We start from the raw sequence: 24585 nt of genomic DNA on the forward strand, positions 1-24585 counted from the left end.
TTCAAGACAGTTTCTGTGCAGGAATCTTTTTAAGCCACTTTGGCTGTTACATTACATTTCATTTAGTTAAAACAATAATAAACATAATCAATTACCATACTTTACTGGGTTCCTGTAAACTATCTTGGTTGATAATGTCCAGCATTTTGTTAGCCTTATATACCATGTACTTGGTGTGGACATCTTTAGGGAGTAGTTTATGTTGATAACTCATAAAGTCTTTTTTTTTTAATTGAAGTATAGTTGATTTACAGCATTGTGTTAGTTTCAGGTATACAATACAGTGATTCAGTATTTTCCAGATTATATTCCGTTATAGGTTATTACAAGAATCTGGGTATAATTCCCTGTGCTATACAGTATATCCTTGCTGCTTATCTATTTTATATATAGTGCTTTGTATCTGTTAATCCCTAATCCCTGTTAATACCCCTAATTTGTCCCTCCCCCCTTCCCTCTCCCTTTCAGTAACCACAAGTTTGTTTTCTATGTCTGTGAGTCTGTTTCTGTTTTATATATACATTCATTTGTATTATTTTTTAGATTCCACATGTAAGTGATATCATATAGTATTTGCCTTTCTTCTGACTTATTTCACTAAGCATAATATTCTCTATGTCCATCCACATTGCTGCAAATGGCATTATTTCATTCATTTTTATGGCTGAGTAATATTCCGTTGTGTGTGTATACACACACACACACACACACACACATATATATATAAACACATACATTATAAACACAGTCTTAAAATTTGGACTTTAAGGAAAAATTATATTGTTAAAATAAGAATAATAAAGATGAGAACAGAGTGTGTATACCTCATAATCATCTAAATTCTGTATTAGTAACAAAAATATAAGGTTAAGCTTAAATGAATTGTTACCCCAGATTTTTTTTTTTTGATTTTTTTTTTTAAGGATTTTGCCCAAGGACTTTCTTTTTTTTTTTTAACATCATGTGTGTAGTTTTTTGTTTTATTTATTTATTTATTTATTTTTGACTGTGTTGGGTCTTCGTTTCTGTGCGAGGGCTTTCTCTAGTTGCGGCAAGTGGGGGCCACTCTTCATCGCGGTGCGCTGGCCTCTCACTATCGTGGCCTCTCTTGTTGCGGAGCACAGGCTCCAGACGCGCAGGCTCAGTAGTTGTGGCTCACGGGCCTAGTTGCTCCGCGGCATGTGGGATCTTCCCAGACCAGGGCTCGAACCCGTGTCCCCTGCATTGGCAGGCAGATTCTCAACCACTGCGCCACCAGGGAAGCCCCCAGATTATTTTAATATTCTGTTTTATCTAATGAAATGACTCCAAAGTAAGAAACTGAATCTTGTTATTGGAATGCAAAAGCCTAAGACTCATCAAAAAGGATTTTTATGTTCTCATAATTAGTATCTAATGTATAACTTTTCTCTTATATTTTAATGTTGACAGCTTCTTCCCTGTGATTCCTTAGAAGCAGATGAAATGGAAAGGCTTAAGCATGAAAGAAATGATGCCTTGGAAGAAGTGAATACACTTAAGGTAATCTCCAATTTAGCTTCCTTATATTTTCTTTAGAAAAATGAAAAGAAAGAAAATTACCTTCTGTTGAATTCTGGAGTATTGAGGCTTAGTTTTTTTTTAAAGAATATTAATATCAAATAGCTTAGCATTGAATATTAATACCAAGTAATTTGATATTTATTTCTTCAGCTGACCTTTAGAGAATTAATTTTTTAGTTCACACACTTATTTATATTTCACAGTCTCCATCTAAGATTCAGTGTGAACAGTGGTTTTTAGTCATCCCTTCTGATCTGGCTACTTTTCACCCCTTTTTTTTCTCATGCTGGTGGCAAGAATAAGGAGCCAACAAAGATTAGATGAGAAGCCCACAAAACAAGCCATGACAGTTTTGGATCCTCAGATGTTCATTGGCAAATACATTTTCTCCCATGTTCATGGGAATGCTTCAGGGACATCTTGTTTCGCTAACATAATTTAGAATTAAGGCAATGTGATTTAAGGGAAATAAAAACACACAGTATATCCCAAATATACTTTAAGATTTTGGTTCTCTTTATATATTTTCATTTCATGTTTAGTAGAATATTAAATTTACATTATATCCTAAGTTTTACAGAAAGCCATTATATTTTTCAAATCTTCAAGAAAAGCAACATAACTACTTGATTTACCATTAATTCACCATAGGAATATATTTTTAAATTACTTTTAATTATTTTCTTAAATAAGTGAAATTCTATTATTTGTTTAATTTTTATTAAAGCAAAATCTTTACACCAAAAAAAAAAAAGAAAGAAATTTCCCTGCTACCTTAGTTTTTAAATTCTGACCTCTAGAGGAAGCCATTGTTTAACATATCTTGTTTATTCTTTCAGAGACTTTCTCTATGTAGCCAATCATATGTTTAAAAATACATGTGTATATATTTTTTGACTTTTACAAAATTGCATACATTACACACTTTTTTACAGCTTGCCTTCTTTTTTCCTCTTTGTTAGCATTATATCTTTGGTTACTTTTCAGGTTAACATATGCAGATCTACCTAATTCTTTTTAATGCCTCTCCTATCATCCAAAGGTTCTATTCTAGGTTATTTAACCAGTTCCTTATTGATGGATATTTAGGCTATTTCCAGTTTTCCATTATTAAAAATAATTCCATCATAAGTAGCTTTGTAGGTGTATCTTTGGGCCATTGTGCAGTTGTAAAAGTACAAATTGAATACATTTCTGAAAGCCGAATTGCTTTTATCAAAGGATATGGATGCATAAAATTTTACATGTTGCCAAATTCCCTTTCAAAAGATATTACCAATTCATGTTACCGCCAAATGTAAGCATTTTACTACTAAAGGAATATTTTATATTTCTTTTTACATCTTTGAAACCACTATCCACATTTTTTGTGTAACAATTAAGAGTTAAGATGAAAAATATAAATTCGTTTTAAAAATATATTGACAGTAGTTTCCTCATATTCTCTTAGAAAACATCTCCAGGGTTGGTTACATTGGTAAGACAGCATTTTTATATAATTTACTCTGCATAAGTCGTTGAGTCTTATGGTTCATCAGAATTTTCTGAGGCTCTCAGATCTTTTTTATTTCCCTAATGTTTATCATTGTTAAACTTAGTGATATATTCCTGTTTTTCATTGGAATATCAGTAGTAATTATTAGAATTTTAATTTAATTTAACATTTAAACAAAGTTTTCCTGAGGAGCTATTCAGTAATCATGATTCACATTTAAAATTTTTGAGATGTAACTGAGCATATCCTACTGTGACAAAACCTAAAATCACGGGTAAAATATATTCTATATTGTATAATTTCCTTTACCTGAGAACCACTTGTTTAACTATAGAAAAGATTGTACAAAGCAATAAATATTTTATTTGAGATAATGTTTGCACTTTGAGTTTTTCTGCTTGTATTGATATTACACACACTCACACAAATAGCAGAGGTTGTTAAATGAAGTTCATGGAGTGTGTAGATGGTCTCTCATCACTTCTCATTATCCTGTGACATCTCTATTCTTCATGTCTGATTTGAGGTACAAAGAAAAATGAAGCCAAGAAAATTTGATACCAATGGCTAATTTTTATTTTGCAAGAATGATTTTTAAAAGTGCCATGGGCCTTATTTAACTTAAAGCCTTTCTGCAGAGTTCACATTGCTACTGCTTTGCAAAGCTGAATGAAAATAGATATATTTTCCATTTACAGATGCAAAAAACTAGGACACAAAAAGTGAAGGTGACTTGCATAAAACCCAGGAGCCAGCAGTTTCTTGGCTTCTGGTCTGTGGCAGATTCATTAGATTGCTATATTATATTCATTGTCATGTACTTTCATTTCATCTGTTAGACAAGAATGAACTGAAGTATAACGGAAAGCAAATTGCTTCCTGTAAACCTTGCAATGCTGCCATGAATATTTACCACTCAATATAATCTTCCAGCAATTCCTCTGCTTGGGTTTATAGTAAAATGGTTCTTAAATTACTCTTAGTATCTCTGATTTGATTTTAAAAATGTAGATTTATTTATGACATATTTAACAAAATTGAACATTTTAGGATATTTGCTCGACTGAATTTTAAGTTCAAAGATTTTAATATTTGATTGACATGCCTAAAGTTATTCTTCCTTAGTAACTATTATTTCATATTTTGGTTACACCAGTCATATCTTCAATTTTATGGATAATCTTCCAAAAATAAAGTAAATTAGGAAAATAATAGTTAACCCAGTTTCATAGTCCTCTTTAGTTTAGTAAGAGACACTCTAAGTTGCAATAATAATGCTCTTCAATTTGCATGCTCTTTGGCAATGATAGCTATTACCTAACATTTAGTTAATATTTATACATTTTGATCCTGATTGACTTATTTTGGACCTTGGATTTTGAGGTTTTAAAAAGTAGCTAACAGGGAGTCCACTGGTAGCTAGTGGTTAGGATTCTGGGCTTTCACTGCTGTGGTCTGGGTTCAGTCCCTGGTCAGGGAGCTAAGATCCTGCAAGCTGCATGGTGCTGGACCCCCCTCCAAAAAAAGTGACTAATTATAGTAACAGAAAATATGTTTACATCACAATTATACTGTAAATAACTAATTACTTTTAGGTGGTATGTATAAAGTCAGAAAAATGACTGGGAACTACATTTTCAAATTGTAGAAATTGGATGTTTGGGGAATTTATAAGCTTTGAAGCAAAGCCCTAAATATCATACCCATTGATACCTTCATAACAAGTTATTAATTCAGTGATTTTTAAATATAGGAAAAATTATTTGAATCGGAAAGGCAAAGGAAACAATTGACAGAAGAACTCCAGAATGTGAAACAAGTAAGTGCATGTACTGTATATATGTGTTTTGTATATGTGTGCATAAACCTATGAGGTATAATTACAAAGCATTGATGCTGTATAATATCCCAGAACTTACAGATGTAAACAGTATAGTATAAAATAGTATAGATCTTAAAAGCAATCACTCACAGGGGCTGTACCCATGCTGAATTCCTGCTACCAAAGGAAATGTTAAAACTCCTCTTGGAAATTGCTTTCAAAGCCAGATATCTATGGACTGAAATGACCCATCTCATTGCTTTTTCTTCTTTTTTTCTTTCTCTTTTATTTTCCCTTTTTCTTTTCTTCTGTTACTCATACTCATCTTATTAAAGATAAAAACAAAGCAAGCAAAAAGCAAAAACCTCCAAAGCAGAACATCTTTTAATTTTATTTTTTAATAATGAAAAGTAAAAATTTGGGATTTCCCTGGTGGTGCAGTGGTTAAGAATCCACCTGCCAATGCAGGGTACACGGGTTTGATCCCTGGTCTGGGAAGATCCCACATGCTGTGGAGCAACTAAGCCCGTGCGCCACAACTACTGAGCCTGCGCTCTAGAGCCTGCAATCCACAACTACTGAGCCCGTGTGCCACAGCTACTGAAATCCATGTGCCTAGAGCCCATGCTCCACAAGAGAAACCACCGCAATGAGAAACCCATGCACCACAATGAAGAGTAGCCCCTGCTCGCTGCAACTAGAGAAAGCCTGCGCGCAGCAATGAAGACTCAATGCAGCCAAAAATAAATTAATTAATTAATTTTAAAAAATTTAATTTTCACTCTGCATCATTCTTCAGAGAATTTTAAGTAACTTACAGCAAACAAATACAACGACATCATCATGAAATAGAGATATAAGTAACAAACAAATAAAATATTAATAAGAGTAGGAAGTTAAGAGACCACTGTTAAAGATCAATGGCAATCACCTGATTTTGAATCTCCCCAACATTATCCTCCCAGAAAACATAAAGTTTACAGAGCAAAATAAAACCATACAGGACCCATACCAGTTTCTTTTGTTTGCTTGTTTGGGTTTTTTTCTGGCTGCGCCACTTGGCTTGCGGGATCTTAGTTCTCCAACCAGGGATTGAACCCAGGCCCATGGTAGTGAAAGCACCAAGTCCTAACCACTGGACTGCCAGGGAATTCCCAGGACCCATACCTTAAATATGGCTATTGGACAGAGAACACAAGAACCTTCAAACTACATACAAATAGAGTTTAAAAATTCCAACAAGTTCTTGCAGCTTGCCTGCACTGAAACCTGGGGTACAAAGAGCAGAGGAGGTAAGGCTTAAAAACTCTGAAAAAGAATAAGGAGAAACAGAGCAATTAGATGAAGTACTACAAATAAAATCACCCCCAGAAAGAGAAAAATGCAACTATTAATGCCAAAATACTGAACAGAGGCCAGGATTTTGTGGTTCTCAGGACTTGAGAAAGTGTGTGCAACCAGAAGTGGCAGCCTTCGAGAATCATTGCTTCTGGGGAAGAATCAAATAGAGAAGGGGTGGTATCCCTTGGAGATTAGGAAATAAAGAGAAACAAGGAAATAAGAGGGGAAAATTAAGGATCTTGCAGAAATGAAAGAGAAACAAGACATACCAAACCTCCTCTATCTACCCTCCACTATGACAACATGATCCATAAAAGAAATTGCACAGAAGAGGGTGCTGTTGAACTAAGAACGCTTTCTATGAAAGAAAAAGGAATTGGAAAAAAAAAAAATCTGTCCCTGTCATTACAAGACAACTGTGAAAATCAGACAATATGAATTAAAGCTTTTCTCCTAATGAAACCTCCAAAACAATTCAACCACAAAGCTGACAAAAACTGTGACACATCACTGCAAACTCAATTTAATATCCTCAAACAAGCATTTGGCATTAAGAAAAAAACCACCTCAAATCAGAAATTTAAAACTGACTTAGAAAATGACAAAAAACAGGAATAAATGAAATGAGAGTTGATAAAACTTAGGAAAGAAAGAGAAGAAAAAGACAAAATGATACCAGAAATGAACACTAAATTACAGGTTTCCCAAGGAAGAATATAATCAAATGAAAAGGCATTGAAGAAAACCAGAAAAATAAGAATGAAATAAAGAAGTAAAAGATTTTCTTAAAGAAGTAAATCAAAACAACTGAACAGCACTAATATTTAGACCTATAATCCAAGAAAACTTTTCAGAAATAAAAGATGACCTGACACTGTTATTGGGCAGTGGGGAAATTTGGCCTGGAAAGATCAATTGTAGGACATATCCTAGTAAAACTAGTAGACTTTAAATGTAGAGAAAAAATATGCATAGTGCCTCCAAATGAAAAGGTCAAATAACTTACAAAGGCAATAGAACTAGACCAGCATCAGCCTTCTTGACACAACATACAAAGTAAGGCATTAGTGGAGCAATATTTTCATGAAACTAAAGGAAAGAATGTGTAAACCAAGAATATTGTGTACCACCAAGTTGACTCCCAGATATCAAGGCCATAGAAAAACAGTTTAAAATGTGCTAGTATTCAGGGAATAATGTACACATGTAGTATTCCTGAGGAATCTGGGAGAGGTGAGTTTCACCCAGCCAAAAAATGCCTGGGATAACTTTGACAAGAATTTCCAAACAGTGAGCATTTCCTATCTGTTATTATATAGCTGAGACTAAAATGAGAGTGAGTTCACGGGTAAAAGAATAATGTGTAAATATTACATGTCTGACAAAAATCAAAGATGCAATTTTTTTTTTAATTAGAGGAGAAGGGAGAAAAAAAGGGAAAATAGCATAATATCATTTTGTTGTATGAGTAAAGTATAATAGTCACTGAATATTATTTAAAACTGACACCAAATATCAAAAAGATGAGGTAAAGATTGAGGGAATCTCAGGCACTATAAAAAGCAATAATACAAATGTAACCTGTAGAATGAAAATACACATCTTCCTAATTACCAAAAGAAATCTCTTTTAAAAAGTAAAAGGGACGCATGAATGAAGAAATGCAGTAAATACACACAATAATTTCAACAAAAGGCAGTATGACAAAATTGAGACTGAACATAATAGTCATCTTAATTAACATAACTGGGATTAACTCACCTATTAAAATGTTTTAGGAAAATATCATTTACCAAAACTGACCTCAATAGAGATAGAAAGTTTAATATACCAATTTTCATAGAAGAAATAAAGTTACCAAGAAGCCACCCTATAGAAAAGGACCAGGCCAAATAGTTTCACAGGGGAATCTAACCAAACCTCTGGCAATCAATCCCCCATAAATGGCTTCAGAGTATTAAAAAAAAAAAGAAAAGAAAGAAAATTTCCAAATTCTTTTCTGGCAGCAAGTATAACATTTGATGCCTAAACCTGATAAAAGTAGCACAAAAAAAGAAAATGCAGTTAGACTAGAAAGACAACTAGGGACATACGAATTGGAAAAGAAAAAATAAAGCTATCTCTGTTTGCAGATAACATAATAGTAATCCAGAAAACTCTAGAGAATCAATGATAAAACTAACTCGTTGGAAAAATCCACAAGCCAGCAAGATATAAAATTAATATGCAAGAGACTTCCCTGGTGGCACAGTGGTTAAGAATCGCCCGCCAATGCAGGGGACACAGGTTCAAGCCCCGATCCGGGAAGATCCCACTTGTTGCAGAGCAAATAAGCCCGTGTGCCGCAACTACTGAGCCTGTGCTCTAGAGCCCACGAGCCACAACTACTGAGCCCGTGTGCCACAACTACTGAAGCCTGTGCCTAGAGCCCACGCTCCACAACAAGAGAAGCCACTGCAATGAGACGCCCATGCACCGCAATGAAGAGTAGCCCCCGCTCGCCGCAACTAGAGAAAGCCCGCACGCAGCCACGAAGACCCAATGCAGCCAAATAAATAAATAATTAATTAATTTTTTAAAAAATTAAAATTAATATGCAAAATTCACTTGCATCCATATACACAAATTATAAGCAGAAGTTTTAACAGTTTAGATGAAACCAAAAATTACATAGAAAAATGGGTAAAAGACATGAGCAGACCACTCACGAAAAAAGTTATAAAAAGGTCATATGAAACATGAAAAGATATTCAGTCTTTCTCATAATAAGAGAAATACCAATTAAATCTACATTGAGACAGGACTTCCAGCTTCTAGTACTGAGCAAGACACTTGCAGAGGACATTCTCCAAGAGAAAACAACTCTAAAACCTGGACATTACACACTAAGCAACAACCAAAGGAACTGGAACGTGAGCGCAGAGAAGCTGCTCCTCTGGGAAGAGGGGAGCTATGTGAACTAAATTTCTTGTTCCGAGTGTTTTAAGCCTGGAGCTAACAGCAATCTGATACCAGAAATTGACTCTCACTTGGGGTCACTTGGTATTTGAAAATGTTCACAGACAATTCAATGAGGAGAAGCTGCTCATTACAATACATGGTGCTAGAACAAGGGAGTATTAGTGTGAGAAAAATTGAATCTCAACCACTACCTCATTTCATATTCAAAAACTAACTCTGAATGGATTACAGATCTAAACGTAAGAACTAAAACTTAAATTCCAGAAGAAACTTTTGTGACATTGGGTTAAGCAAAGTTATCAAACCATATACCTAAAATTAGTAAATTTTACTATTATATATATAAATTCTACCTCAGCAAAGCTATTTTTTTTTTTTAGATATGCCAGTACAACTTTTCATCCATCAGATTAGCAAAATTTCAGAAGCTTGACAGTGCACTGTTGGTGAGGCTGTTTCAAAACAGACATCCTCATACATTGCTGGTGGTAATGCAAAATGGCGTGCAGCTATGAAGGAGAATTTGGCATTTCTAGCAAATCTATGTATGCATTTACCCTTCAACCTGGCAACCTCACTTCTAGGACTTTGCCCTGAAGATATACCTTTAATAATATTAAAATACATATGCACAGTATTTATTGTGATATTATTTGTAATTAGGAAATATTGGAAACTACCTTAATCTCCTAAGCATAGGCGATTGAATGGACTATGGTCCGTACGGGCAGTGGAGCTCTATGCCACTGCAGAAGAGAGAAGGAAGATCTCTCCTCAGTAGTACAAAGTGATTTCCAAGAGATACTTTCAAGTAAAAAAGAGCAAAGGATGAAAGAGTGTATATAGTATTATCATTTATAAACAAGAGAAATTATCGTGTGTATCTATCTTTACAAAAGAAACCAAAGGAAGGATAAACTACGCAGCAATGAAATTGGTTATCTACAACACGGGTGGGCACAGACTGGACAAGATGCAGGAGGGAGTGACACCTCTCTGAGAATACCTTTTTATGTAATTTTTACTTTGGGAGGCATGTTAATATTCTACACATTTTAAAAATATATAAAGAAATCAGGAAAGATAGGAAAGGGAAAATGAGCTTAAAACTGCAAGCAAAGTGAAATAAATTAATTCATTTGCATGTCAAATGAATACCATAAATATACCAAAGGAAAACAAAAGAAAGAATCAATTTCAGTAACTTATGAACACAGTATTTATGTTCAGTGTTTGACAGGTTGGGTTGAGTTAGAAAAGAATTGCAAACAAATCCCAAAACTTTTATAGTATGTTTTGTTGTCTTGTTGTTATTTTAGAGGTGTGGCCAAAGCCATTCTGAAACAATTTTAAGATGTAATATAGGTCTCAGCAAATGTGTTGATTGTTGTTGAGAGCCAGAATCTCAATGAAAAAGCAAAGACATTCAAAGCAGAATGAAGGAAGTCAAGAAAGAATCCTGTGGATGGACTAGAATTGGAGGTATCATTGTGAATGCATCATTTATAAAATATACATGTATGTATGTATGTGAATATGAATAATATGTGCCCATATATATGTATTTATACACACACGTGTGTGTGTATGTATGTTTGTGTTTGTGTGTGTGTGTATATATATATATATATATATATATATATAAAATCCTAGCTCTGACAGCTGAAAGAGCCAAGAAGCAGACACCCCAATAGCAATGAGCATATAGCATATCTAAGTGCCCATTTCCCACTAATAGGAATCCAGGCTTCTTGGAGAAATGACTGATTTCAGGGCCGGGGGTGAGTAAGTACAAAATGAGCCTGAAACATCTTATGCTAGAAAATAAGGAAATGCCCAAAATGATGGTATCATGTCACAAGGAACCAGCTTGAAGGGACTTCCACTGGCCAATCTGGAAGTACTTGAGCACCAAAATAATTAAATACAGTAATGAACCATTGAAAAAATTGTGATTCATGAGTCCATACCATAGTAAAGAGATGAATTCATTAATGGGGAGAACTGAGGGCTCTTGCTCATTATAGACTGTTGAGTGCCGACTGATAACTACAGTTATCAGAGAAGCTGCCAGATTTGGGAAGTCAGCATTTTGCATCTGTTTCAGTAATGGCTGGATTAGACTCTAATCATAAAATGCTAAATCTAGGGGGAATTTTTTTTATGAAGAGCAGAACATTTACATATTTACATGGTTTTAAAGTGGCTTTTTATAAACTGCTTATTAATTGCAAGGGGAAAATAGTAATTATACAGTAGTGAAATCAGACAACTCCTAGACTAGTGCTAAAAATGGATGTCACCAGTGAAGAACAGATGGGCATGTGTGACTTCAAATGTGATACCTTGAAAAGGACACAACATCAGTTATGTAGTATTATGGCTAAGAATGTATAAACCTGAATCTGGCCATGAGGAAGCATCAGACAAACCCCAAATGAGGGACAGCTTTATTTTTTTTAAAGGTGTGTGTGTGTTGGGGGTGGGGGTGGGGGTTATATTCTTCAGAACTGTCAATGACATAAAGAAACAAGAGAATGAAAAGGAAGGGAAGGAGGGAGGGAGGGAGGAAGGAAGGAAGGGAGGAGGGGAGGGACAAAAGAAAGAGAGGGACAGGGGAGAGAGAAAGAGAGACAGGAAGGAAGAAAGAGAGAAAGGATGAGGGAGGGAGGAAGGAGAGAGTGAGGGAAGGTCCCAGATTAAAAGGGGGTAAAGAGACGTGAAAACTAAATAAAAAGCTGATCCTACACTGGAATGGGGAAAATGCTATAAAGGATATTATTGGGTCAATTAACAAAATTGGAATACAGATGGTAGATTAGATAAAAGTATTGGTTCAATGTTAAATTTCTTAAATTTGATAGCTGTACTATGGTTGTATAAGAGATAGCCTTATACTTAGGAAATACTGACGTTTGTAGGGGTAAAGAACCATGATGAGTGTAATGTAACTCACCCTCAAATGGTTAGAAAAAATTGTGTGTGTGTATGTGTATATATATTTATATACATATGTGTATATAAATATGTATATGTATACATATGTGTGTACATATGTATATAAGTGAGAGATTGAGAACATGCAAAATCTCGGTAACAACCTTGAAATATCAGTGGTTTGCAAGAATACTTTATTTCTCACTCATGGACATGTTGGCAAAAGGATGAATCTGTGAGTTAGGTAAATTTGGGCCAAGGATATAAAGATGTTCTTTCTACTATTCCTATTCTTGTATCTCTTATATAAATTTGAAATTATTTCCAAATTAAAAGTGTTTAAAAGTCCTCTATTTTTTGTCCAGTTTTTAGACCCCCATTTTATTAAGTTTTTTTGTACTTTGATTGATATGCCTTTTTAGTTCTGTATCTTCAATACTTGCATCAGTTTATATGGCCAGGCCAATTTACATTTTAGTGTTTCTTTGAATGCTCAAAGTGGACATTTATAAATCTTCTTTGTTAATTTTTACATGTAGAATAAATTAAGGGGTAGGGTTTTTTCTACATTTACTTAAAATTTTCTTTTCTCCTAAATGCTTGGAACTTAAAAGCTTTAGAATATCAAGCATACTTAGTAAAGTAAGGTAATATGATAGTATAAATGTATATAGCACGAAGTAAGCACTCAACAAATGTTAACTATTATGGTCATTATTATTAATAATAGAAGAAGAAATATTAGGTGTGGAGAAAGAGGTGGAAATGATTTGTTTTAACAATTTGATTTAGAGGAAGAAAACCTAATTCTGGCTGACGGAATAAGGAGACTTTTATTAAGGAGAAGGTGGACCAGACATGGAAAGGAGATAGCATTCCAGTTAGAGGGTGCAGCATGAAAATCGTGGTATGAAAGGGAAAGTCTTATCTTGAGAGTCAAAATTGGCCCTCTTTTGTATGCTAATTTTACTATTACTTGTTAATATGTTTGTATCTAAAAATGTGATGATAATGTCTGTCTTATAATTTGTTCCTAGTTCTTTAGCGTTTAAGAGCCTAAAACTATCAGTAATATAGTAAGTTCCTAAAAAATAATAGTTTTGATTTGTATTCTTTTATCATTATTAAAGGCCTAGGAACATAAGGGAAACATGGACAGATGAAAGCATTAGGAAATAACATTTGGGGGCTGTGGGGAGGTGTTGTGTTGGGGCCAAAGCATATAGGCACTTGAATACCAATCTAAGATTTTAGACAATGGATTGCCAGTGAAGATACTTGACAAAAGGAGAAGAAAGATCAACTTGTTCCACCTATAATCTGACCCCTGTCTTTCCTTCACACTCTACATCTAACTTGTTGGCCCTACTTTTTAAAAATTGGAGAATTCTGCCACTTTTTATCACTTCCATCACTGGTCTAAGCCATCATCATCTTCTGCCTGTGTTGTAATTATAGCTTCCTACCAGATCACCCAGCTTTTACCCTTGCCCCACTCCCATACAGTCTGATCTGAACACAGCAGCCAGAAATAGCCTTTTAATACTTGTTAGAACTCTCCAGAACTTTCCATCTCACTCAGAATAAAAGCCAGTCCTATCCCCCATCCCTACACCCCTCTAACCTCAATGACCTCATTTCTTGCCACTCTTCCCCCCACTCCCCTACTAGTTCTCCAGCCCCTCTGACGTCCCTGCACCATCACCCCACTAATGCTCCAGCTCTCACTATCTGTGGATAAGTTTTTTGGTATTCCTGATTGCTTTCTTTTATATTTTATACTTGTTATGTTTTTGTCCTTCATCTATATCCACCAACTAGAGGGTAAGCTTCATGAGGAGGGCAGCTATCTTTCATTTCTTCTCTGATTTATCTTAGAACAATCACTGACATAGAGTCGGTACTCAATAAATATTTAGTGAATAGATGAAGGGATGAATGAAGACTATCTAGACTTTAAGAAAGTTAATCTAGCAGCGGGTTTGGAAGTAACTGAATATCAGCTAAGAGGCTTTTATAATAGTCTAGACCTGCACTGTCCAATAGAAATACATTGGAAGCCAACTATGCCTTGTTGGTTTTCTAGTAGCCACATTTTGAAAACAGTAAAAAGAAACAGGTAAAATTCTTTTAAATATATATTTTTCATCTAATATATCTAAAATATGATCATTTTAACATGAAATAATATTAAAAATTCATTAATGAGATATTCTTACATTCTTTTTTCATACTGTATTTTTGAAGTCCAGTGTTATTTTACACTTACAGTGCATCTTAATTTGTACACTACATTTTCATTGGAAACACTGCTGTGATTAGATTTAACAAGATTTATACTTTTATATTCATATACCCAAATGTTCCAAATAAAGTTAAAACGTTCCCAGTAACTAAAATGAATACCAAAAATATTTTTCTTATAATATTTATGTCCATATTGGCAAAACTTTTTCATGTTTTTAGAAGACTTAGTCTTTAAAGCCACATCATTTCAAAGCCATGTCTTTTCAAGTTAAGTATATCATAAATTCAAAGGAGTACTGCATATATTGAAAGCAACTGTAAATGTATCAATATCAACTAAGCATACTTCAAAAATTTTAAGGTTTTTGGAGCTAATTTACATAACATTATCAATAATTAAAATCTACATATTGATTTATGGTAGAAAATATGTAAATCATTATTGATTTATATTATGAAAATGTTCAATATCAGTATAAATTCTTATACTTGTCTAGCTTCACAAATAAGCTTTCTCTTTCCTTAGAGTGTCAAATTTAGCTCATTCGTGTACAGTGTGATATTGATAATAAAATGTAAATCACACTGCCATTTTTTGTCTTTGATTATTGAATATTAGGCAGCCATTCCTTTTGTTTCAAGAAAACCTTCAACTGGAGTTAAAAATACAGTAAATCTTTATTAAGCTCTTCCACAGCTCAGCCAAGGAGCCCTGGCAAAGAACACAGGATCTTTAAATTCATTGTCTTCTAAACTAGTGAAGATTCATAGAATTTGCACATATATATTAAACAAGGTTAACAACTGTATCCATGATGTTTTTCATACAGTCAGCTTCAGGAAACTGAGCACAGAAATTTTCAAAATATATCCTACAATGGCATGAAACAATAAAGAAAACAGTCTCTTGTTCGAAAATGTCAGCAAATCAGAATTAGCTGGAGCACCTATTATGATAAAAAAAAATTTTCTTCATTATCCAGCTGAAATGCTTGTTTGACACATGTAAAAGTTAAAATATCTACACCATAAGTCTGATTTTTTTAGGCTGTGGATTGACAACTTTTTGTCATAAATTTGGAAGTCCTTTAAGACAATACATGCCTGAAGTATGAATTTGATAGTATCTCCTATATCCCGTTGCTCATCTAAAGCTGAAGACAGGTACCTGTAGTTTTTCAAATTTTGAATCAATTGGTCATTGATATTGTTGGAAATGTCTTGCATTCTATGGATATTTGTTTTGTGACTTAATTGAAGTTCTTTCATTTTTTATTAAATATATCTTCTAATCATCTATCAAAACTGAAATTACCATATTGATCTAAAAATGGTTTACTCTTTTATACAAAAAAATCCAAGTCATTTTATAGCTGGCCAAAGTTAGCAAATGTTGAACATTTACTTCTGATATCAAGTGACTAATTTCATTAGTTCTTATTTGACTGTTAAGAGAAAACTTCTTAACAAACTCATTACACATTTGCAAAAATCTCTCAATTTCTCACTTTTCATATGTTTAAAAAAATTTTACACAACAAACAGCTTTGTAAATTGCAGTTGCATTCATCATAAAACTTGCAACAGATTTTCTTCTAGACTGTCTTCTATCCTGGTTATATTACTAGCTAATTCATCTTTACTTTATTCTGCATCAATAATATGTCTTCATTTTAAATTAAAAATTTTCTCCATACCTACTTTTTTAAATACAAAAATAATTTAACTATATTCTAATAAAAATAAGTATTTCAATTTAATTACCAATCATGATTTACACAAGTATTACTGTAACTCATGCTGTCTGTATAAAATATTCAGATAAGCATACAGTTGTGTAAAAATTTTTTTGAAATTAATTAATTCATTAACAGTGACCAGATCAGTTATGTGTTTATGTATACAACTCAAATGACTCACATGCCTGGCACAAACACTACAGTTCAACACTAATATCTTAAATGATACAGTGATAAAAGTGAAATACAATTCTACCAAAACAAAAAACTTCTGTGCAATGGAAAAATATTTTAAGTTTTTAAATTTAAATGCAAACTGAAGAAAATTAAATTAAAAGTTCAGTTCTTCAGCCTACTTAGCTATATTTCACGTGCTCAATAGCCACATGTAGCTAGTGGCTACCATATTAGACAGGGCAGGTCTAGAACTCTGCATCCTTGCTACTCAAAGGACCAGCAGTGTCAGCAACACCTGGAACTTAGAAATGCAGGGTCTCAGGTCTTACCCCAAGACCTACTGAAACAGAATCTGCATTTAACAAGTCCTTGGGTGATATGAATGCACCTTAAAATTTGAAAAGTCCAGATAACAGGCAATGGAGGATTTAACTGGGTAGTGGCAATGGAATTATACCAAGTATACCAGGGCGGTCAGTGTGAAAGATACCATGAGGGTAAAGTCAACCAGACTTAACAGGGATAGCATGTGCAGTAATAATCAGAAAAAGCGGTCGAGGCTTTGTAATTTGGTGATTGAGAGTCTATAATAATGCAATTAACAAAGCAAGAGAAATGAGATTGAGAGTAAAGACGTTTTAATTCATAGTATAGATTAATGCATATTTTCCAGTTTTAGCAAAAATAATTTTTGAAATATATATGTGTATACAAACACGTGCATACATACTGGCACAACTACTCATTTCAGAAACACACACTTGCAATAAAAATATACCACCCAAAATCAACCCAAAACTGTCCATTTTTTTTTTTAGTATATTGACCTTGCATACCATTCATCTTCTCTTATTCGTGTAGAATGTTATTATTCGGTTTAAGGGGATTTCAGACTTATTGTTCATGAAAGAGTTTCTATGCTTTAGTGAAAATACTACTTCTCCATTTTTCCAAGGATTAATTTCTTTTTTCATAATTAACAAGTCTAAAAATTACAAATACATGTAATGAGGTGGATGAACCTAGAGTCTGTCATACAGAGTGAAGCCAGAAAGAGAAAAACAAATGCCGTACGCTAGCGCATATATATGGAATCTAAAAAAACGGTACTGGTGAACCTAGTCGCAGGGCAGGAATAAAGACACAGCCGTAGAGAATGGACTTGAGGACACGGGGGTAGGGGGGAAGCTGGGACGAAATGAGAGAGTAGCATTGACATATATACACTACCAAATGTTAAATGTATGGCTAGTAGGAAGCTGCTGCATAGCACAGGGAGATCAGCTCGATGCTTTGTGACGACCTAGAGAGGTGGGATAGGGAGGGTAGGAGGGAGGCTCAAGAGAGAGGGGATATGGGGATATATGTATACATACACATTCACTTTGTTGTACAGAAGTAACTAACATAACGTTGTAAAGCCATTATACTCCAATAAAGATGTAAAAAAAATAAAAATGACAAAGTAATTGTGATTAACTCTTCTCTTAAAAACTTTTAAAAGCCAGTAATTAAAAAAAAAAAAAAAGAAAAAACCAGTAATTTGAGTCATATGAAATTTGGCAAAATTTCTTTCCCCTTTTTTAGGATCCTTTTGAAGATCTTGATGTGAAATCAGTACAATACTAATAATTATGCCATATAAATCCTTTAAATACATAGGTAACCTAATTATTAAAACACCATTAGATTGACTTTCAATTTATTTTACAGTGCTGTTTCCAGTTGCTTCCAAAGGAGAAGAGAGCACAATTTGATATCCTTTGTTCACTTAAAACTTTTAATTTAATTATTGTGAGACCTGATCCTAAAAGCAGAATAATCTCTCCTTTTGAAGGTACAATAGCTATTTTAAATTATGGAAATTAATTTACCTTTATTTAGTGTAATGACCCAAAAAGAAAGCAAAGAAGAACTAAAGAGAGGGAGACAGGGAGAATGGGGAAAAGGAAGGGAGAGCAAGGGAAGAAAGAAATTAAAAGAATGAAAGAACAAGCTGTGAAGGGATCCTTTTCCACTAGGAGGATCAGGTACATTTGTATTTTTTTCAACCAGGGATGGCTACCATAATACTTTACTCACTGTTTTGTAAAGAATTGGTGGTACTATTCTCTAAAATCTAAGTATTTTTGATGAGTTTTCATGCCTTACAAAATAATCCAACCTAACTGTTTAAAATCATGAGCACAGTTTCCCATGAAATTATATATACTGCTTGTTATTTTTTCTTCAAGTTCTAACAACTTTTAACAAGCATGGGCCATTTTTCTAGCAACTTCCTTTGATCAACAGCTTTCTAAAGCCTACTCTCATACAAGTTGTTTTTAAAGTTTCTTTCAGCATAGTGTTATGACCTAAGGCAGCAATGAATTGGTGAACAGTCCAAAGCCAAAATATTTAGCTTGTCTAAACCAGTCTCTGCCCTAGAGAAACACGGGAAATTTCTCCAAGTTCAGATAAGCCCAGTTGTAGTTGGCCTCACCTGTGTAAAGTTTGCGTTGAACGCCTGAGGAGGGCGTGAAGTCCCGAGGCTGAAACGTGAGGTCAGATCAGCACAGGATTCTCTGTGGACAGTTGAGCATGAACTTAGATACAGCTGGAACAGCTGGCATGTGCACTATCTTGGTTTATGGATTAAGCAACAATGGAAACTTTAAGAACAGATTAAATATATCTCTAAAAGGAACAATAATATGTGATTACTAAAGAATATTCACATTTTCACACTTGAAGAGGTTTGTTAATTTTGTGCATTTATTAAAGAAACAGTAAAGCCTCTAATTTTTAGAATTGATATGAGTTCTTACACCCCTTTTATTCTTCTTGAGTGATCTGAACTTTTTACAATAGTTCTGTATGGAACTAGTAGATATTCCAAGATGCCAATCTCATCTTTAGAGGAAAAAAAGAAAAATACATGTATTTGTCAGGTTTTTTGTTCTGTTCTGAAAGGGAACTGTAGTAAAATGTTCCTGTGTTCCCATTTCAGATGGTCACTTGTAACCTCAGAATGTCAACCTGTATTTTCTATTAAAAACCCTCTTTGCAAGGATCCCTCCTACTACTCTGTTGTAGTCTCAGCCACCTCCTTCCATGCCCCATCTCTTAACATCCGGCAACCACTAATCTGTTCTCTGTATCTATAATTTTGTCTTTCCAAACATGTTATATAAATGTTATCATACAATATGTCACTTTTGGGGATTGGCTTTTTTCATTCAACATCATTCCCCTGGAACCCATCCAGGTTGTTTTGTCTATTTATGTTGTTCCTTTTTATTGCTGAGTGCTTATAAAACTGGTGAAATCTGATTAAGGTTGGTGGATCGTATCAATGAAATTTCCTGGTTGTGATATTCTACTATACTAATGAAAGATATAACCATTGGAGGAGACTGAGTGAAGAGTACAAGAAACCTCTCTGTATTATTTCTTACAACCATGTGTAGTCTACAATGATCTTAAAATGATTTTTAAAAAGCAAATAAAACAAACAAAAAAGCACCCTCTTTGAGAAAAAAGATTATAAAGCTCCTACAATGATAGCAATCTGAGTGGAGAAACTTGTTAAACAAACTTGGTTGGATTTATTTTTCAACTTTAATTCCCTTTATGAGAATCAAAAAAATGACCCGTGTATTATCCAGTGTTAAACTTTGTCCAAGTAACTGCCTAAGTTAAAGACAGCTTGCTTGGAAAAGGAACACGAAGACAGCCCAGCTGGCATTCCTATTTGCAGACAGCAGCCATTATCTAGTGATTCACTGGAGGTGAATGTAGCATTCTAACCTAGCTTCCGCAAACAAAGATGTGTATTTCAGATACCCATTTCCAAATAGTTGTTTCTTTTTAATGTAGAAAAGTTCTTACCATTTTAAGAATTCTGAGAGAAATTTTATTACCCTATTGATACTATAGAACTGTTTTAATTGTGTTAGATTAACTAGACTCACAGAATTTTCAATGTTAGAGAAGTTTGGGAGGAAAGTGATCTTATTCTTCATAGAAACCTTTCAGTTCAATTTGATTACAGCATATTCTGTATCAGTCGTCTTAGTTAGAACTGATGTTAGGGTTCTGGTTTCCATATTGTGAGCCACTTATTTTCTGGCTGTTCAGGGACCACATTCAGCATTCTTTCATCAGTTGTTTCACACATGCCTGCAGTAACTTATAAGGGCAACTTGGCAAGGGAGATGTTTCAGCCTCTTTTATTTAATGCTCGTTTTGTGTGAATGCACTGTGAAAGCTAGATATACTCTTTACAAGGAGCTCTCTATCTAGGAAGAAAAACGAAAAATAGAGGAAAACCATCACTTCCTAGAAAGCACTTCAGAATAGGTGCCCTCTAGGTGGTGAGTTGTCAGAGACATGATTGCATACCAAAGTAGGCATTACTCCCTATAATTTTCCTTATTTAACCAAAAACAAGCAAATATAAATCTGTAAAATTCCATAAGTCAGTTGCTAAGAGAGCACCTTCCCAGGGTATATTTTAAACATCTATGCAGATGCCAAACATTTTATGTTTCTTAATGTAAGAGCAATATATATTAACTTGGCTGACAAACTAGTAAATTTTACCCAAGGAGGAAGTAGTGATAAGGCAGTTGATACTATAAAACTCCTGTCTTGGCAGTTTAACCTGTGAGAAACACTTTCAGTACTCTTACTTTGCTGTGTGACTCATGACATTGTGTTAAATGATTTATTCACAAACTACTTTAGAACTAAAAACAAGACTTCTCTAGTCCTACCTAACCTTACATAAATAAATCACCCTATTTGAAAATATTGTACGCACTTTTGATTCATTGTCATCCGCATTAGATACCAAAGATTGTCTATGACCATGGGTTTCAAATAAAATTGTGACTTCCATCACAATTCTTCATATTCAAGGCAGCTGGTTTCCTGATATGATTGCTCATGACATTCTGCCACTCCTGACCATTATGCCCCTTATGTCATTTGTATCCCCTTCCCACTCTTGCTTTTTCTTCTTCACTTCTATTCTTAATCAATAACTGTTTTCCCACTTTCCCCACATCATTTTATAAGATCTCTTTACATTGTAGTTATTAACCCTATTTCTACCAAATCTATTGCAAATATTTTCCCTTATATACAAATTGTCTTTCTAATTTTTTAAGTTTTTAAACACAGGTGTTTTTGTGTTGTCAAATCTTTTTCTTTGTGATTTCTCCCCCCACCTTTTTTTTAACTTTAAAAAATTTCATTCCTAGCAATTTCAGATACATATTTACCTGGTTTTCCTCCCATCTCTGTTTTTGTTTAGCCCACCTAAGAAATTACTCTGTTTGGTATGTGGTATGAGATGAGGGTCTACACTTTACACTTTTTTTCCAAATAGTTTGTTGTCACAACCACTCATTGTTATGTGGTATCTCCATTACCATAAATTAAATTCTCATATAATCTAGGGGTCTGTTTGGGGCTGTCTAATCTTTCCAGTTGCTTTGTCAATAAATATTGGGTGAATGAATGTTTTATCTAACTCTTCTTTGGCTAGCACCAACTTTTGTAGTTTATATATGCCTTAAATTCTTGGGCCATGTCTCACATTATTTGTTTTCTTTCTTCCTTTTTTTCCTTCTTATTGTTGTTGTTTTTCAGAATTTGCTTACCAGTTCTCACTGATTTTTTTTCTTCCAAATCAATTTAAGAATCTTATTTATTATTTAGATCTTATTATATCTAGATTCAAATTTGGAACTCTTGGTCAAGTTCCATCAAAACAAACAAAATTTGATAAAATTTTGATTCTAACTGAATTCTCTAAAAGTTAATTTGGAAGGACTAAATTTCTGTTTTTAAACTCCAAACTTCAGATGAATTCTAAATATTTGATAGCTAAAAAAGTAGCCTTTGAGTGGTACTAGGTTTCAATGAACAGGATATAAATTCTGATTATGAAAGGAATTTCTAATACTGTAAATGTTCTCTTTTGGTACATTTGTAACCAGGACTGGAGAAGTAGGAAAATAGTTTTTTCTTTTACGTCAGCCTTCACTAAACCGGAAACTATGTGTTCAGGGTTAAATGTATTGTCAAAACAGAGTTTTAACTAATTTATATTTTGAACAAAGTTCACATGGTAAAATTTATTAGATAGATGTACTGGTGTGTCTGTCTTTGATTAGGGATTTCTGTTGATAAACAGAGATTGAACATTGTTTCTTTGATTTTCTTTGATGTTCAGAGGCAGAATTCAATTTTGCACCTTTTGGAGGATGAGGCAGCTGCAGGTAAAGAAGTTGACAGCTCTTGGGAGGGTTAATTAGAGCTAATTATAATTTGATTGACCTGCTTTTCCTCCAGAAAGCTTAACCAAGTCTTCCTTTGCAAAGTTAGGATTTTGCTTTTTCATACAAAGTAAAGAAAATCTTTGTTTCTTGGATTGACAAATATCTATCATTTTTACTTTACAAAGGTGTGTCACCACACAAATCACAGAATCAGGGATATAGGTGGGATTGGAAAGGACTTTCAAGATTATATAGTCCTTGGGAGCATGTATTTATTATATTAACTTATGGTGGAAAATTGTAAATTTTAGAGAAATATAAACTAGCATGCATAATTTTTAAATCTTTAAATTTTTAAATCTATTTAACGAAAAAGCAAGAAATAAAATTGTCAAACACAAATAAAGGTAGCTATCTGTCCTTTTTCGACCTTGGTAGTCTTCATTCCACATGGTTTAGATGTAATCTCATTTACTTGCTAAATACTATAAAAGGATTTTGTTTATATATAAAGAGAGTGTAATGAAATGATTTGCTTTTCATTACGTGGTATTTTTCATAGCATGGCTTATGGTTCTTACTGTAATTATTTAAATGAAATACAGTTCTCAAATATTCCCATAAAATTGAAACCTTCCTGTGAAAACTTCTTACCTAATAAAGTTCTCTAAGGCAATTATTATATATGAAAAACAAAATAGTCATTTTCACTGTTTGTCCACTCAGTTATATCTCATATTTCTGTTGAATGGAGCACCTGTTAATATCAGATAGGGTTTTACTCTCAGACAGCTTGTGTTCTAATTTGGGCAGTCAAGACCTTTTGACATTAGAAAGTTTGGGAGTAAAATACTATTTTAATGACAGTTCAACATAGCCATAGGAGATATTAAGTAGTATGTGATTAATTAAAGACAACAGATATTATTAAGAATAAAAGGAGGGGAAATCATTGTAAGCTTAATTGATTTGGAAAGATTAGAGGAGGTAAAATCTGAAGTAGATTTTGAAGGATAGATGAGAACTGGATGAAGAAAAAAGAGGAAAAGTGCATTCACCTAGTGGAAGGAATAATGTGCTCAAAAGCGTCTTGGAGGTGGGAGAGTTTAGTCTGGGAAATTTGGTAAGTGAATGTACTTGGATATGGTAATCCTGTAAGAGAGTCAAATGTGCTAAAACTGGAAAGGTTGATTTGGAACAAATAGTGGAGAACCTTGAAGTATGGAGGTTGAGGATATATTTATCATGTACCCTGTACTTACCTAAGCAACATTTTATCTAGTTACCTTAGGTTTGTTACCTAAGCAATATTTCAGGAAAATTGATCCTTCATAAGTATGCAGAATACATTATAGTGAAGAACACAGTAGGCAGAGTGATTATTTATGTGATTTTCATAGTACCTAAGTTTGAGGTGTTAAAGACATGAACAATAGCATGATGGTAAGAATGGATATTAAGGAATGGTACAAATACATCATCAATGAAGACTTCACAGGTGCTTAATAACTGGTTAGGTATGGAGGTGGAGTAGTGGGATGGCTGTATGCACGGAGAAGGCATAAAGAAAGGGAAAGGAGAGAGCACATATCAGAGACATATATAAAGTTCTGTGAATTCATTTTCTCCCCCAAGTGCATCATGGTTAAGGGATGAGTTGTAGGTTCATTTTGTGAACATCTAGCAAATTACTTTGTGATCATCCATTGAGAGGAATATTAAACATATTTTAATAAATTTGACACATAAGTTAAGGAAACTAGATATAACTTGCTTTTAAACGCTTTTCTTCAACAGCCCTCTTCCTGCAGTAACCCTTAATCTTTTTCACAAGCTGTAATGGGACCAAGACCAAGAAGGGTTTTCCAATGAGTGGATGTAGGAAGCTGATAAGAGAAGTATTCTTTTGGGCTTGGTAGTGTAAGTTACATTACACTAAAACATATATCTCTTTGCAGTCTCCTTTTTCTCCTGTCAACCATTGACATTTTGAAAGATTTACTGATTAGCTTAAAAATTACAGAACTTCTAAGTTTAGTGATGTGGATGTGCTAC

The 24585-nt window shown here is 33.9% G+C and overlaps 1 protein-coding gene across 2 annotated transcripts in view; it reads left to right on the top strand.

Moving 5' to 3' along the window:
- Positions 1-24585, top strand: part of STXBP4 (syntaxin binding protein 4) — a 190298-nt gene that overhangs the window by 81342 nt on the left and 84371 nt on the right. For both annotated transcript variants that reach the window (XM_036835713.1, XM_036835714.1), the window contains 2 exons: positions 1432-1521; positions 4791-4856. In XM_036835713.1, coding sequence (XP_036691608.1) covers positions 1432-1521; positions 4791-4856 — 156 coding nt within the window. The remainder of the gene's footprint in view (positions 1-1431; positions 1522-4790; positions 4857-24585) is intronic.

This window comes from Balaenoptera musculus, chromosome 20 (assembly GCF_009873245.2).
Source record: "Balaenoptera musculus isolate JJ_BM4_2016_0621 chromosome 20, mBalMus1.pri.v3, whole genome shotgun sequence".
NCBI lineage: Eukaryota > Metazoa > Chordata > Mammalia > Artiodactyla > Balaenopteridae > Balaenoptera > Balaenoptera musculus.